This window comes from Bos indicus, chromosome 21 (assembly GCF_029378745.1).
Source record: "Bos indicus isolate NIAB-ARS_2022 breed Sahiwal x Tharparkar chromosome 21, NIAB-ARS_B.indTharparkar_mat_pri_1.0, whole genome shotgun sequence".
Classification (NCBI taxonomy): Eukaryota; Metazoa; Chordata; class Mammalia; order Artiodactyla; family Bovidae; genus Bos; species Bos indicus.
In genome coordinates this window covers 41,832,048-41,848,445 of record NC_091780.1, presented here as the reverse complement: position 1 = coordinate 41,848,445, position 16,398 = coordinate 41,832,048, and the positions used below count along the sequence as shown (strand labels likewise).

The 16,398-nt window shown below is 40.2% G+C and overlaps 1 protein-coding gene across 4 annotated transcripts in view; it reads right to left on the bottom strand.

Moving 5' to 3' along the window:
• The window catches only part of AP4S1 (adaptor related protein complex 4 subunit sigma 1), a 48,602-nt gene that overhangs the window by 8,884 nt on the left and 23,320 nt on the right, over window positions 1–16,398 (bottom strand). For all 4 annotated transcript variants that reach the window (XM_070775990.1, XM_070775989.1, XM_019983857.2 and 1 more), the window contains 4 exons: window positions 9,248–9,457; window positions 6,487–6,573; window positions 5,447–5,515; window positions 1,744–1,755 (listed from right to left, as the gene is read on the bottom strand). In XM_070775990.1, coding sequence (XP_070632091.1) covers window positions 1,744–1,755; window positions 5,447–5,515; window positions 6,487–6,573; window positions 9,248–9,385 — 306 coding nt within the window. In that variant the 5' untranslated portion in view covers window positions 9,386–9,457. The remainder of the gene's footprint in view (window positions 1–1,743; window positions 1,756–5,446; window positions 5,516–6,486; window positions 6,574–9,247; window positions 9,458–16,398) is intronic.

Below are 16,398 nucleotides of genomic sequence, written 5' to 3'. Positions count from 1 at the left end.
CCTCTGTCCGTGGGATTCTCCAGGCAAGAATACTGGAGTGCACTGCCATGCCCTCCTCCAGGGGATCTTCCCAACCCAGGGATCAAACCTGTGTCTCTCAAGTCTCCTGCATTGGCAGGTGGATTCTTTATCATCAGTGCCATTACTTCTTAAATCAAAAGGCATTTTTATTATTCCCCTATATAAGGAGAAAGAGATTTATTTTGAATGGCTTTAAAAGATTTAGTTAAAATGGAATATTACATGCTGAATAAAAATACACCCAAATATGCAGCCTGGTCTTGGGTCTCCTAGGTCAAAAGGACCACAGATTTAGGTCACTCACCACTAGAGGGCACTCAGATTTCCCTGGTTAACTTACAGAGGCTTCCAAACACAGCCTGCAAATAAACTTTATCAACATGCCAATTTCTATCAAGAGTAAAAGGTAAATGGCCATTTCCCCAGAATATACTGGCATACTGGTGCTGGACATAGGTTTCTAATGTGTGTGTGTGTGTGTGTGTGTGTGTGTATATCGGAGAAGGTGATGGCACCCCACTCCAGTACTCTTGCCTGGAAAATCCCATGGACGGAGGAGCCCGGTAGGCTGCAGTCCATGGGGTCGCAAAGAGTAGGACACGACTGAGTGACTTCACTTTCACGCATTGGAGAAGGAAATGGCAACCCACTCCAGTGTTCTTGCCTGGAGAATCCCAGGGAGGGGGGAGCCTGGTGGGCTGCCATCTATGGGATCGCACAGAGTTGGACACCACTGAAGCAACTTAGCAGCAGCAGCATATGTATATATGGGCTTCCCTGGTGGCTCAGAAGATAAAGAATCTACTTGCAATGGGGGAGACCTGAGTTCAATCCCTGAGTGGGGAAGATCCCCTGGAAGATGGCATGGCAACCCATTCCAGTATTCTTTCCTGGAAAATCCCCATGGACAGAGGAGCCTGGCGGGCTACAGTCTATGGGGTTGCAAAGAGTTGGACACAATTGAGCGACTAAGCACAGCACATATGTACATATACATACATAACTGCTATAATTAATATATATTTATTATAATTAATATTACTATTTTAGATTCAAGCCTAATGTTTTCTCAAAGAACTATTCCATTTATTGCTTTTAAGTGGTAAGCGGATTTCTTAAGTAAAAATTAAAAGACAACTTGCCTCCAGAGCACTCACACAAAGGTCGGTGGGCTCCTGCCAAAATAAGCAGTATTCTAAGCAAATCATGCTGTTCTTGGGCCCCTTGGATACTTTGATTTAAAAGGGAGAAGAGAAGAAAAGGAGAATTTCCTCTGCTATAAAAGGAAATGAACACAAGCCAGGCAATTTCTTTAACCTTCCAGTTTATCATCCCTGGAAGCCTTCTTGATCATGTGGGGAATTTCTGGAGATTTATACCTGGAGCCATGAAAATCCATTCTCTGTAGGCAGACCAAGCCCTTTCTGGCTGTTTTATTTGAATTCTGAAAAAGTCTATTCCATATATGTAAGTTAAATTAGTATATAACAGTGATCATTAAACACCATCATAGCATTGCCCTGTATGAAAAACACAAGAATTGTCGTGCAAAAGGGTAGAGGGTTTCTGCAAATAGCCCGTACCTCTATGTCCTGTCAGAGCTATTGATGGTGAGTCTTCCGGATACTGGATTCCCGGCCTTTGGCACTTACCTGATCAGGACTAGCCTGTCCTTTGCCAACTAGTGTGGAAAACTTGGCTCACAGCACTGAAAAAGGATACATCTAGTTCACTCTGGAAAAGAGAAAAGAGTCCAAGGATGAGAAGGAGACACTGGGCCACAATGCAGAGACCCTGTCGCTTAGCAGAGACAGCGCCTGCTCTGGCCACCAGCCTGGAAGCAGCGGGGAGAGGCTGCTCTATAAGCAGAAGCTGGAGCCCACAGAGGCCCTGAGTTTGGGATGGTGATTCAAAAAAAAAATAGGCTGCTGTTTGGAGGACATTTATAGGCCAGGACAATTCACTTTTAGAGTGTAGAGGGAATACACTAATTCAACCTTTAGAGAACACAGGTAATTTGATATGTATATCAAAAAATGTAATAATGTGCACAGTTTGAATCCATCAGTCTTACTTCTAGAAGTTTATCCTACGGAAACAATTAGATAATGGCACAGTGATGTGTGCTAGGATATCCAGGGTAATGTTATTTATAGTAGCAAATTACTGAAAACAAGCTAGGTGTCTATCAAAGGAAGGACTAGTTCACAAATTATGGCAAATCCACAAATGATGACACAGATACATTAAGTCCTGCCTCTTTTGAAGCTAACTGGGCTGGCTCTGTATTGAAACATGATGCTAAGATGCTTCTTTCAACCCAGACAGCATGAGACTGATCTCCAAATTTAAGATCTGGAAACTCCGAAGATTAAAAATAGACCAAAAAAGAAAGTTTAAAACTCACAAACCTAAAAATAAATCTTAGATGACAAGGCATTCTCCAGGAGTGGTGTAGATTTTCTTTTATTTCCCATGGCACTCTTCTCTCTTCTCTTCTTTTTGCTACTGTCATCCTAAACCGGGTCATCCCTTAGTACTATCCAAGTCCTGTATAATCACCTGGCTTAAATTAAATTCTAACCTTCACTTCTGTGGTTTATGTGGTCACTGACTCTCTCCCAAAAATAAAAGCTATCATCCAGCAACCTGCTATTTATTCTCAGTTACTGAATATCATAATTTTACAAACCTTAGCAATGATAGTGCTTGGACCAACTCTTCATTCTCCCAGGTTTAAAATATTGCTATTTGGGGAAATTATATTCTACTTGATAGGTGTTCTCTCAAAGTGGCTAACCATGGCCAGCTCTGAATCACAGACCCTGACTTGCAACCAGTCTGTCTTAACAGAGTGGTTGTCAAGAGATAAGCATCTCTTTCAGCTCTGGAGGGCACCAGCGCCTTCCTAGCTGGATGCACTACCGTGTCACACGCCACTCAACCGCTTCCCAGCTCCAACCGTTGAATTAGGAAACGGCTGACAACAAGCCTCATGCATTAAGACAGTGGCTCTCAAACTGAAGCAGGCTTCAGAATCACCTGGAAGGCTTGTTAAAACACAGTTTGCAGCACCTCAACCCAGACTGATTCAATAGTCTGGGGTAGGCCAAGAGTTTATCTTTCTAAGAGATTCCCACATAATACCTATGTTACTGGTCTAGGAACCATATTTTTCAAACTGAGAACAAACTGCATAAAGGCAATGAAAACTGGCTAGGTGATTGCCCCACAAAGAAGGGGTTTGCCAAACTTTACTTGTGGCGTTAGGAGTTAGGCTGAAGATACAACTTTCAATGTTTTGCCCTATAGTGCACTCAAGATTACTAATTATGGAGCAGATTCCACTCACTGCCTCAAGAGGAAGCAGCTTGGAAACAGTTCCTTCCTAATCTCTTTATTTAACAGCAAAATGAAATAAACAAAAGAGTTTTGAAAAATTAGCCTGTGTCACTACTGCTTCTTAAAAATGTCTAAGCAAGTCTCAGGAAAGCCTATGGTAGCAGAATAAAACATTTTCACTGATTCTTTTTTAAAAGACTGTTGGATTTCAAACTAACCACGAAGCTATAGTCATCAAGATATAGTGGTCCTGGCAGAAGGATAAACATACAGATCTGTATACAGAAACATACAGAAGACCAGAACGGAAAATCCAGAAATAAAGCCTTACATTTATGGTCAATTGATTTTTTTGACAAGGGTGCCAAGACAATTAAATGGAGGTGGGGTGGGGAGAATAGTCTTATCAACAAATGGCACACAGACAACTGGATATAACATGAAGTGAGACCCCCCACTTCAAACCATATACACAAATTACTCAATATGGCTCAAAGACCTAAAAGTAGAAGCTAAAACTATTATATAAATGAAACAAATATAACATTGAAATCAATAAGGTATGAGTTGGGGAAAAAAGAAAAGAACCCATAAAGAATAAATCTTTATGACCTTAGGTCAGGCAAAAGCCTTTTTAGACATGACACCAAAACATAAGCAGCAGAATAATTTAACTTCTTCAAAATTAAGAACTATTGTGTTTCAAAAGACAGCATCAAGAAAGTGAAAAGAAAACCACTGAATGGAGACAGCATTTTCAAGTTATGTCTGATAAGAGATTTATACTCAGACTACATCAAGAACTTTCACAACTCAACAATAAAAAAGACAAATAATGACTGAAAAATGGGCAAAGGGTGTGAACAAACATTTCTCCAAAGAAGATACACAGATGGCCAATAAACACATGAAAAGATGCTCAACACTGTTATCCATTAGTGAAAAGCAAATAAAACTCACAATGTATTTATACCATTTCATACCCCCTGGGATGACTATAATCAAAACAGAGATAATAACAAGGTTTGGTGAGGATGTGGAGAATTAGAACTCTCATATACTGCTGGTGAGAATTTAAATCATGGAACCATTTTTGAAAACAGTTTCATCAAAATGATAAACATGGCGTTACCATATCACCCCCCAATTCTACTCCTAGGTAGAGGCCCAAGAGACCTGAAAACATGATTCCACACAAGAATGCATATACAAGCGTTCATAGAGGTATTACTCATAATGGACAAAAAGCATAAATAACTAATGTCCATCAACTGAAGAATGAATTAACAAAATGTTGTATATCCATAGAATAGAATATTATTCAGCAATAAAAAGGAAAGGTGTACTGACAGACATTACAACGTGATCAATGTCTTGAAAACATTATGCTAAAGTAAAAAATTCAGTCATAAAAACCACATATTATTGAACTTCATATAATTCTATTTATATAAAATGTCTAGAATAGGCAAACCTATAGCGACAGAAAGTAGATTAGAGATTATCTGGGGCTTGGAGCAAGTGGAGTAGATAAGTGGGAGAGAAATGCTAATGGGTACGGTGTTTCTTTTTGGCGAAATATTTTAAAACGTCGTGGTGATGGTTTCACAACTCTGGGTACATACTAAAAAGGGGAATTTTGAAGGGGAATTGTGTATCATTGTGTATCATTAAGTTACATTTCAGTACAACTGTTAAAATAAGGGGCAGTTGGAAAGGAACTCATGTTTTCCTTAAGGGGAGCTGGTTCTGATGGAAATGAACCCTAAACTACAAGGGTCTTGGTGTCCTAGGAAGGGACGCAGAAGAAAGAAGAAGGGATCGATGTATATAGCAAAATATCTTAACAGAGAAAGACACAAGAGGTTCTTAGTCTTATACAACTGGCTCTGTATAGAGATCTAGACACAGCATAGTTTCTAACACTTTGGATGAGCCAGAAGGAAAGGTAAAGAAAATCTGGCATCATTTGATTTTTTAACTTTTACACATTAAAGCTCTATATTAACACATGTTTTTTATACAGGCCTATTTCTTGGAAATTGGGCAAAGGATGAAAACCGTTTTAAGTCATTAAACTTACCACTCGGCTGAAGTAGTCATCTAAAACTTCCACAAAGTTATGGATGAATTCATAAATTGCCATCTCGTTCTGAAATAGAAAAGGAATGGTGTAAATAATTTCAGTGTGACGTATGGGAAAAAGAGACATGGAGCCGCCCTGTCAGCAGCCAGGTTTTAGAGCATTGGCTTGGTAAACAGACAATGTGAGCAAAGTAGCTTCCTATGGACAAATATTTAGAATAATTCTAGGACTTATTTGTTTAAAAGAAGCTTATCAACAAGGGAAATGTAGAAAACCTTAACCTCTAAGATTTTTTGAAAAGTCCGTGATGACTCTGGCTGCATTGAAACTAGATTGAGTCTAGTGATTAGAACTTGGAGGTTTACTCCCTGACTTCAAGACCAATGAATGGCTAAAGCCAGTTGGTTTTTTCCTTCAGGGTCTTCATGTTGTCACTTTTCTATCTGTAGAAGATGGGGAACTGTTTCGAAGTTTGGTGCGTGGGTGAAAAACAATCAACTGAGCTTTCCAAGTATTTTAGATCTTAAACACCCTTTTCAGGCATTCCATGGCCACAGGGGCTATTGATCTGAGACTGACATTTCTGAAAAGGCGAACTACATCTGATGAGACGTAATCGCAGCGTGTTCATGTTCACAGTCTGCTCTGGCTTCTGTCATGTCAGCCGAGGTTGAACACCACAACTGTCTGGCCTCTACCCTTGGCTTGGTGGCCCCCCTGTGCCACACGGAATGAGGGCAGGAAACTGGCACTGCTTACGGTCCAGGAAGGCATTCTGTGGTCTCATGCTTCTTCACAAGCTGCTCATCTAATCCAAGAAAAATCCTAGTTTCTCTCTTCCACATAGCTTTCCCAGCCTTGACAAAAACCCAATACCCTTAAAACAAAGAACAAACAAACAAAACAATATCCTTCCAGAGTCAAGATGATGCTCATGGAGGTAAGTGGGGCAGAACATGTCAATTTAAAGCAGAATAAAAAGCAGACTGTTATTCCTAATTTTCTTATATTTTCCATAAGCTCTTCTATTATCTTACCTCTGTGTCATTAACTCCAACCACAATGAAGAGAGCTGCATACTGCCGGTATATCAGCTTAAAGTCTTTATATTCAATGAAAGAACACTAGACAAAAACACAATTAGATATTAATTCCTAAGGTTGACAGGGATGTCTTCAAAATGGCGTGCATAATTCTAGGTTCTGATCTGAGTATCTGTCAACACATTCCTAGAAATATACAACACTGTGATGTTACACGGGGCTTCCAGGTAGCACCAGTGCTGAAGAACCTGCCTGCCGGTGCAGGAGACGTAAGTGACAGGAGTTAGGTCCCTGGGTTGGAAATAGCCCCTGGAGGAGGGCATGGCAACCCATTCTAGGAATCTTGTCTGGATAATCTCCATGGAGAGAGAAGCCTAGCGACCTACAGTCCATGGGTTTGCAAAGAGTCAGAACATGGCTGAGCGACTAAGCACAGCACAGCACAGGCTCTTTTTAAAAATTATTTAAAGGTGGTTTTTATGTGACAGATACGAAACAAAAATCATCCATTGTAAATAGTGCTTTGTAAGAATTAATAAATAACTTACCACTATTGACTAGTGGAGAAAACAACTCACTTCCCATTCATCTCTCCCCTCATGTCATTATATAAAGAGGGAGAGGAAGATGCTGGGTGGATAGGAATTCAACCAGCAGGATGAAGGTACAGTGTTGCCCTTCCTTTAGACTTTTGGGTTTGCTTGACCAAACGTGATTAAGAACTGTATCACTTTTTGCACTGGGATATGTTGCTCTATGACATTCAGATATACTTGGGAATGAAGCTTCAAGGTTTTTTTTTTTTTTGACCACACTGTGTGGCATGCAGGATCTTAGTTCCCTGACCATGGATCAAAACCATGGGCATGGCAATGAAAGGGAAGAGTACTAACCACTGCTGCTGCTGCTGCTAAGTCGCATCATTTGTGTCTGACTCTGTGTGACCCCATAAACGACAGCCTACCAGGCTCCGCCATCCCTGGGATTCTCCAGGCAAGAACACTGCAGTGGGGTGCCATTTCCTTCTCCAATGCATGAAAGTGAAAAGTGAAAGTGAAGTCGCTCAGTCATGTCTGACTCAGCGACCCCATGGACTGCAGCCTACCAGGCTCCTCCATCCATGGGATTTTCCAGGCAAGAGTACTGGAGTGGGGTGCCGTTACCTTCTCTGCCTAACCACCGCACTGCCAGGGAATTCCTGAAGCTGCAAGCTTTGATTATGGCGTTTTTTCCATGGGAAGCCATTCGACAATCTATATAATGGAAGGGTTTGAGGCTTTTATTTGCAATTAGGATAAAAACCATTAAATCCAGGACCATTCTACAGCTTTAGGTTCACTGCAGAGCCAGTATAATTCTGCTCAGACAGATCTTTCAAGGAATCACTTACTATTTGAAAGAACTGAGAAACATTTTTCAAAGCCTCTCAGGAGTTTCCGACATTCAAAAAAAAAGTATCAAAGCACCTTTGTGGATAAAATAAAAATGAAGCTGAGACTGTGTTACTTTTGGGTTCCCTTTAAGATCTAAGATAATTTAGAATGCTTCAAAAGTATCTAACGGTATACTCATTCCAAAGCATATATTTCAGAGGGTAACCTATCAGTGAAAATGATGTTTGAAATTGTGGAGTGCCTGCATTGTATAGAAAGATTCAAACAGAAATGCTTCTTCAGTCTGTTTACCCTTACTTAAAGTCTATGGCTATTAACACAGTTCTTTAATAGTTTCAGTTTCCTTTTGACAACTACATAAAGCAGTGTGTGCCATGGCAGGCCAAAGCAGTAATTCAAAGAGGACTCTGAGATGTTCCAACTGGAAAATCAATTTAGAAGCCAAGGGAAACACAGTGTCTATGCGTCACTTTTAAGTACTGATGTACCTTAATATTTTATGACTTACCAGTGGTTCCTACAAGCAGCCTTTCTACATAGTCAGTGAAATGGAGAAATGGCAAATTAATGGGTGATTTATATAGGCTTTCTGATTTTGCCTTAGTTTGCTCCATGATTTCCAAAGGATTCCAAGTTTAGGGCATGGACTAAGTAATTCTCCAATTAAAATCCCTTGTAAAAGTAGGCTCTGTTTTTTAAATTTCCATTTAGTATTATTTTAATGATTCAATTTAACCTCAATTTTGGCAGAATGGATCGATTAGTTATTTCACATGCATTTGCCCACTTTCATTTCTCTCATCTATATAATAAGACAAGTTCAAATCAAGTTTGTTTTGTTTTTAAATTACTTGTTCCAGTTTTATGTTGGTGGTAAATTTATAAAAATGATAAGCAGAATAAAAAACACCCCACTCCACGTGAGAATCATGTTATTATCCTCTGGCACAAAGTGGGTCTTGAGTGTCTCCCTCTATCCTGGTCATTTGACATCATCTTTTGGCTTAAAGAAAGCCATCTGCTACAGGCACTCCTGAGAGTTCCAAGGGCTCAGTTCTCATGAACAAAAAAAGAAGGTATGTCTATTAGCAGGAGTAAATTTGCCACTTCCATAGTGCAATGAGACAAATATGCTGACCTAAATACGAACCCAAGACTTTCCCTGGTTTTCTTTGCTTTTATTTTCCTTAAGGGGATGTAAAGAGAGCTGTGCGCCAGTCTTCATTTCACTTCATTTGTTATTTTCTCTAATAGCTATTGAAAGAATGGGGTTCAAAGAAAACGATGGCCCTTGAGACTCAGTAATAACAAATCTGCCACACTGAGTTGGATGCAGAGATGAAAGAGAGAATCAGACTTACTTGTTCATTGGATCGAGAGAGACAGCTCTTGATGACTTCTGTTTCCAGAAGCGTACGCTTATTAATCTCCACATGTTCATAGTACTTAGAAAGTCGGGTCTGCCCTTGTTTATTCACCATGAGGAAAAACTTTATCATTTTTTTTCCTCTAGCCACTATTTTTCCAAGTATAATTCAAAAGATATGGCGAGGGGTGGCTGTAACCAGAACCTGAAGGACAAAAAGAACAACAGAAAGACAAGATCCAATTCCTCAAGAATCGTATTAAATGTGTTCCACAGATAAACCAGAAGTAAAATGTCTTCTGATAACATTGGTCTTCACTCCTGTGAACTAAGTGAGGTTTTAATAAATAAATTTTCATTAGTTATCCTCCAAAAACATTTTTGAGTATCCACAGTGCTTCTACTCATATTCATTCCATTGTTTCACCAATCTTCTCGGGTGCCAACTACGTGTCAAACACCAGAAAGAGATTATGGAGATGAAGAAGTAATGATTTCTGATTCCGATCGTGACACCTAGCGAAGGTGCTGGGCAGGTAAGTAAGTAACAGCATCACAAAGTGGTAAGTTTTACTGGGACAGGCAAACTTCTCTGGTGCACAAAAGGGAGGGGCAAGGAGCATCACCGGAGAGTTGGGAACGGCTTCCCAGAGACGGGCATTTAAGCAAGACCTTGAAGAATGACCCAGAGGGAGTGACTCTGGGGCACAGAAATTAGGGGAATGAAAGCTCTGGGAAAGTTCACTTTGGTTGCAGGTCAAGGGGCAGGAAGAATGGTCATAGGAAGCTGAGCTGCTCACATAAGATAAAATTGGCTTTAGAAGTGATGCTAAGGAATATGAACTTTATTCTATGGACAGTGGAGATAGGATCTGTACTGAAGTTCTTCTTTTGTTAGTGCTGGGAGCCACAGTAACATCAATTATTTGTCAAAGTCCTCAAACAAGGTCCTACAACAAGTCCTACAAGGTCCTGTACTGAGCAGTTTACATACATTATTTAGTTCTCACAGTTTTCTGCAGCAGGGACTTCTGTCATTCCCATTTCAAAGACAAGCAAATTGAATTCTGTGGATGTTATGGCGCCCAGCGTCCCTGGATGACTGTGTGTCAGGGATGAGACACAGCTCAGAGGACAAGACAGACCCCTAACACTCCTACTCCTAGGGGTTCATGCTCGCGGTTTTATTTCCAACTCAGCTATAATGCAGCTCATGTTCATTGTTCTTATACTTAACTAGTTTTCCAAATAATCAGCGCAGAAGCACACAATATTGACCGATGGCCAGTTCCTTCATCACGAGCATCAGAGCTGTCTCATCTAAAGCCAATACCATAATATCATATTCACATTTTGCAATATCTTTGAAAATCAGTGCAAAAGACTAAGGTTAAGCATAGTTAGTACTTAAGTGAAATTTTAAAAACTGGAATAATTTTACAGAAGAGTTGCAACAGATTATAATACTTGAACTAAGTTTTATATTATATTTTTGCCCTCCCAGCTCATCTCTCGTATCCTGAACCCTGACACACAGGTGGTTATCTCAAAACAATTCCAAACATTAAGAGCAGGTTAGAACCGGATCCAGGTTGGCAAAGCTTGGGGCTGCTGCATTCACATAGAACAGGATGCCATCTAGACCGGCTCAGCTGGGGACTTGACAGCAGGGCCACGGCGGGTGGGGTGGGTGGGTGGGGGAGCGGGGGGGCCTGCGGTCATTCACTCTCTGTTCCAGGAAGATAAACTCACTATTGCAGGTGGGATTGCAACATCCTCTGTGTTATTTAATCATCTGGCAGTAAGTGCTGCTTTTATTCTCCTTACAAATGACTGCCAGTAAATTATGGCAGATGACTAATAAATTACGATTACCATCCTTTCTTTTACTCCCTTTCAGCAAAGTTATTTTAAAACCATCTTTAAAAAAGTTAGAAATATACCCTGGATTCCAACTGCTGGGTAAATGACAAAAAAAAAAAAAAAAATTGTCTCAAAGGTACTCATGACCAAACCTTTGACTTTAAATGCCCTAGCTGCATTAAGTGGTAAAATGAGATGTAAAATGACCCCACTAAGATGCTACACCAAAGGATCAAATTGGTTTCTACCTTGTAAGCACACCATTTCTTCCCACTGACTTCAAGAGAAAGGGTGACCAACAAGGACGCGCTGAACTGACACTCATTAGCACGCAAGATTTGAAAATAGTAGCCGAAGGCATCTAAAGACTGAAATACATCATTTTTTTTTTTTGCATGCTCATAAACAATTACACAATTTACAACTGTAGGATTACACAGTGGTAATAAAGTAGACAAGCAAAACTGTAAACTATTTGTATTATAAAATATACAACACCAAAATATACATTGCAGAGACTCGGAGACAGGTACATGTTTGAGAACTTAAGATGAATGACTTAAGCACCTTCCCTGGTTACTGATTATGAGGGAGGAGGGAGATTAAATAACTATGAAACCAGGGTAGGGCAATAAGAAGGAATATGCTTAGACAAGTGCTGGGAGTGGTCAGGGGGCAGGGATGAACTTCCTCTCTTAATAATCTTTGCCTTCAACAACACACAGGCTGGGGAAGAGGTTCTGACTGCCAAGAAGTTACGAGATGCTACACCCAAGAACCTGTGTGAATGTACATGAAAAATCAAGGAAGAATAAAGAAAGGAAACTTTACTGGGAAAGACATTACCCAGAGGGTGCTAGCATGCCTACAGGCCAAGTTTAGGGGAGGCTGGTAGAGTCACAGCAGAATACGAGCCCCCTACATGACGTAAACAATGCTTAGAGAGAAGAGAGATTGGAAGGATGGAAGTAAATATTGAATTGAGCACAGTTTTTATATTTCTGATGATGTATTTCTGGGAGCTAGAACTGGAAGAATCTTTATAGTTGCCATCTCCAAAGACGATAAACACATTTCAACTTGGGTGCCAACTGTGATTAACTGTACTAAGTGCTTCGAGCACTGTGCTGGGAAGGATTCTGAAGCTGTTTTCAGGTTCTGAACAAAACGATGTCATGAATAATTAGTAATGTCAGCTTCGGGTTAGGAAGCAGGGTGTGGCAACATACGTACCTTGTATCTGTCATCTCTGATGTGCCCTCCCTTTATGGGAAAACCAGTAACCTGAGATGTAGAGTGAAGTCCTGAATTCTGCTCTCTTGACTCATAATATAATGCTGCCTTTAATTTATCATGTTGCCTCTATCTCACTTGGTGTATTAGTGTCATTAAATGTTCATTTAAGCTTAATAAGCATCAACTTCAGGTAGCTGTGGGAATGATCAACTCAACATTATCTTTTCTAAAGCTGCTGCACAATTAATTTGGAAAATACCAAACAATTCACTACTTGAAAACAGTAGAGCAGGAATTTTCTAGAAACAAAGATGATATTTGATGATGGCTCTCCTGGAGAAGGAAATGGCAACCCAGTCCAGTATTCTTACCTGGAGAACCCCATGGACAGAGGAGTCTGGCAGGCTACAGCCATGGGGTTGCAAAGAGTCAGACATGAAACTTCACAACTGAACAATAACATCCTTTCGAGCTCTAAATGCTTTCTATGTACCCCAGAATCACAATATTGTAAAACACACACATACACTCAGGTAATATCAGACAAAAACTTTTTTCTGGCCCCATGAAAGTGACTGAAATAAAATCTCTCAAGTTAAAAAGCCAATTTCCACCCCCCAAAATGATATAGTATTCACAGAGTGTAATAGTCAAAAGCATGAACTAACTAGACAGAACTTGACTGGCTCTACTACTTATTAGCCTTGTGATTCTGGGCAAATTACTTAATCTTCCCGTACTCAATCTGAAGTACAATGGGAATAATGTTAACACTATTAGACCTTCTAGGCTGTGAGCAGTAGTTAGTACATGTAACATTCTTGGAACAGTGTTTGGCAGTTGGCATCAAGTGAATGCTACGTAAGTTTGGGCCCACATCATTATGATAATATATCACCTTTTCCTGAGACAAGCCTTTCCTGGCTATCCCAATCTCTCTTGCTAACCACAAAATGTTGGCTATCTTTTCTTTTAAACCATCACTGCATTTTACAAAATCTGTCACCCTAAATAGTCACTATTCAATTACATTCTGAGTTCCCCTACCAGACCAATGAGTTTCACTTTCTTGTGATATATTTTACATTGTGACATATTTTACATATACGGGTACATACATATTCGAGCAGAAGTTCGTAAAACAATACTTGCTCACGTTTTGTGGACTGTACTCTATCTTCCATGACATTTCATTGTGTAAAAAAAAAAAATGCAGTTGTGGGGAGTTTGGATTACACAGACATGGATTTTTTTCAAAACTCACCAAATGTAAAGATTTACTGTTTATTATATACAAATTTTACATAAAAAGAAACTAATACTCTAGTTAATGATACATATGCTGAGGTATTTGGGGGAAATGTATTGATGTCTATAATTTACTTTATTTGGGGGGGCATGCTGTGTGGCTTGAGGGATCTCAGTTCCCTGACCAGGGATTGAACCCGGAGCTACTGCAGAGAAAGCCCACAACCCTAACCACGAGGCCACCAGGAAACTCCCTATAATTTACACCAAAAAACTAAGATAAATTAATGGATAGGTAGATAGATAGATAGACAGTTAGGTGTATGATAAAGTAAGTATAGTTGGCCCTCTAGATCTGTGGTTTCTGTATCTACATATTCAACCAACCACAGATTGAAAGTATTTGGGGAAAAAATTCTAGTAAGTTACAAAAAACAAAACTTGAATATGCTGTGCAATGGCAACTATTTACGTAGCATTTACATTGTATCAGGTATTATAAGTAATTTAGAGCTATTTCTAGATTACTTTAAATTATTTTAAAGTATACGAAGGATGTGTGTAGGTTGTATGCAAACATGACACCATTTTACATAAGGAACCTGAGCATTCACAGATTTTGGTATGTGTGGGAGCCCTGGAACCAATCCCCCATAGATACTGAGGTATGAATGAAATAGTAAAAGATTAATGGTAGAATGGAGTGGCAAGTATATGAGAAATCACTGTGAAATTCTTTTCAACTTTGCAGTATATTTGAATATCATTATAATAAAATATTGAGGAAAAAATGCTAGCTGTGGCCCACTGATGTCTTTCAGTTAAATAGATTTTATTTTTTAGAACAGTTTTAGATTCACACAAAAAATTTCAACATATAGAGTGTTCTCATATACTCCATAAAGAGTTTCCCCTATTATCAACATTTTAGTTAGTACGGTACATTAGTTCAGTTCAGTCGCTCAGTCGTGTCCGACTCTTTGCGACCCCATGGTCTTCAGCACGCCAAGCCTCTCTGTCCATCACCAACTCTCAGAGTCTACCCAAACTCATATCCATTGAGTCGGTGATGCCATCCAACCTTCTCATCCTTTGTCATCTCCTTCTCCTCCCGCCTTCAATCTTTGCTAGCATCAGGATCTTTTCAAATGAGTCAGCTCTTCACATCAAGTGGCCAAAGTATTGGAGTTTCAGCTTCAACATCAGTCCTTCCAATGAACACCCAGGACTGATCTTTAGGATGGACTGGTTGGATCTCCTTGCAGTCCAAGGGACTCTCAAGAGTCTTCTCCAACACCACAGTTCAAAAGCATCAATTCTTCGGCGCTCAGCTTTCTTTATAGTCCATCCATACATGACGGGGGAGCCTATTGGGCTGCCGTCTATGGGGTCGCACAGAGTCGGACACAACTGAAGTGTCTTAGCAGCAGCAGCAGCATACATGACTACTGGAAAAACCTTGATGAGACGGACCTTTGTTGGCAAAGTAATGTCTCTGCCTTTTAATATGCTGTCTAGATTGGTTGTAATTTTATGTTACAATTAATGAAATTGATACGTTATTATTAACTGAAGTTTATACTTCAGATTTCCCCATGGCGTGTGGGAAGTTCCTAGATCAGGGATTGAACCCGTGTCCCCTGCACTGGCAGGCAGACTCTTAACTACTGGACCGCAGGGAAGTCCAAGAGATGTATTTTTGAATGCATCAAAAGGACTTCCTGTTGAACTTTCCTGTAGGTACAGTGGATAAGAATCTGCCCGTCAATGCAAGGGACATGGGTTGGATCCCAGGTCCATGAAGATCCCACATGCCATGGAGCAACTAAGCCCTCGCGCCACAACTACTGAGTCCACGCTGCAGAGCCCACCAGCTGCGACTAGTGAAGCCCACGCATCTAGAGCTCATGCTCCACAAGAGAAGGCACTGTGATGAGAAACCGGTGCACTGCAACAAAGAGCAGCCCTCACTCACCGCAGTTAGAGCCTGTGCACAGCAAGGAAGACCCAGCACTGGCAAAAAAAGAGAGAGACCTCCTGTTGAACCAATCCAGCTTAGGCCTTCCTGGGTCTTTGTCCCATTGGCCCAGTGACTTGGCTCCCTTTCCCGCTCTGGGCTCAGTTCTTAATGAAATGGTTTGAATGTCTATAATCTTCTACCACTTGATCTCTGGTATCTGCCCTTTGGCTATAACTCCAAGGGCATTTGGCACTCAGTCCTTGCACTGTCAACTGAGAATAATAACTAACTTACAAATTGGTGGCAAGGATTAAATGAAGTAATAATACAGTTCTTGTAAAATATTTAGCACGCTGACTTCTTTTATTTCCTTCCTTTATGTGTGTTAAATTAGAAAAAAGTGCTGATAAGGTTATATAAGGAGACAGATATGTATGTGTGTGTGTGTGTGTGTGTGTGTGTGTGTGTGTGTATATATATATATATAATAAGTGATCTCTTAATTTGTTATTAATTGGAAAACACCCTGATGCTGGTAAAGATTACAGGAAGGAAGAGAAGGGGGCAGCAGAGGATGAGATGGTTGGATGGCATCACCGACTCAATGGACTACTCCGGGAGTAGTGAAGGACAAGGAAGCCTGGCCTGCTGCAGTCCATGGTGTCGCAAAGAGTTAGCCATGACTTGGCATGAACACCACCACAATTAACTTGTAAGTCTTCTATATTGTAACCTGGTAGAATGCAACAAAAAGAATCATGAAAATGATTCTACTTTTCAACTCAAGCATTTTAGTCTTAGGGATCTATCCTAAGGTATAATTAAAAATCCATATGCAT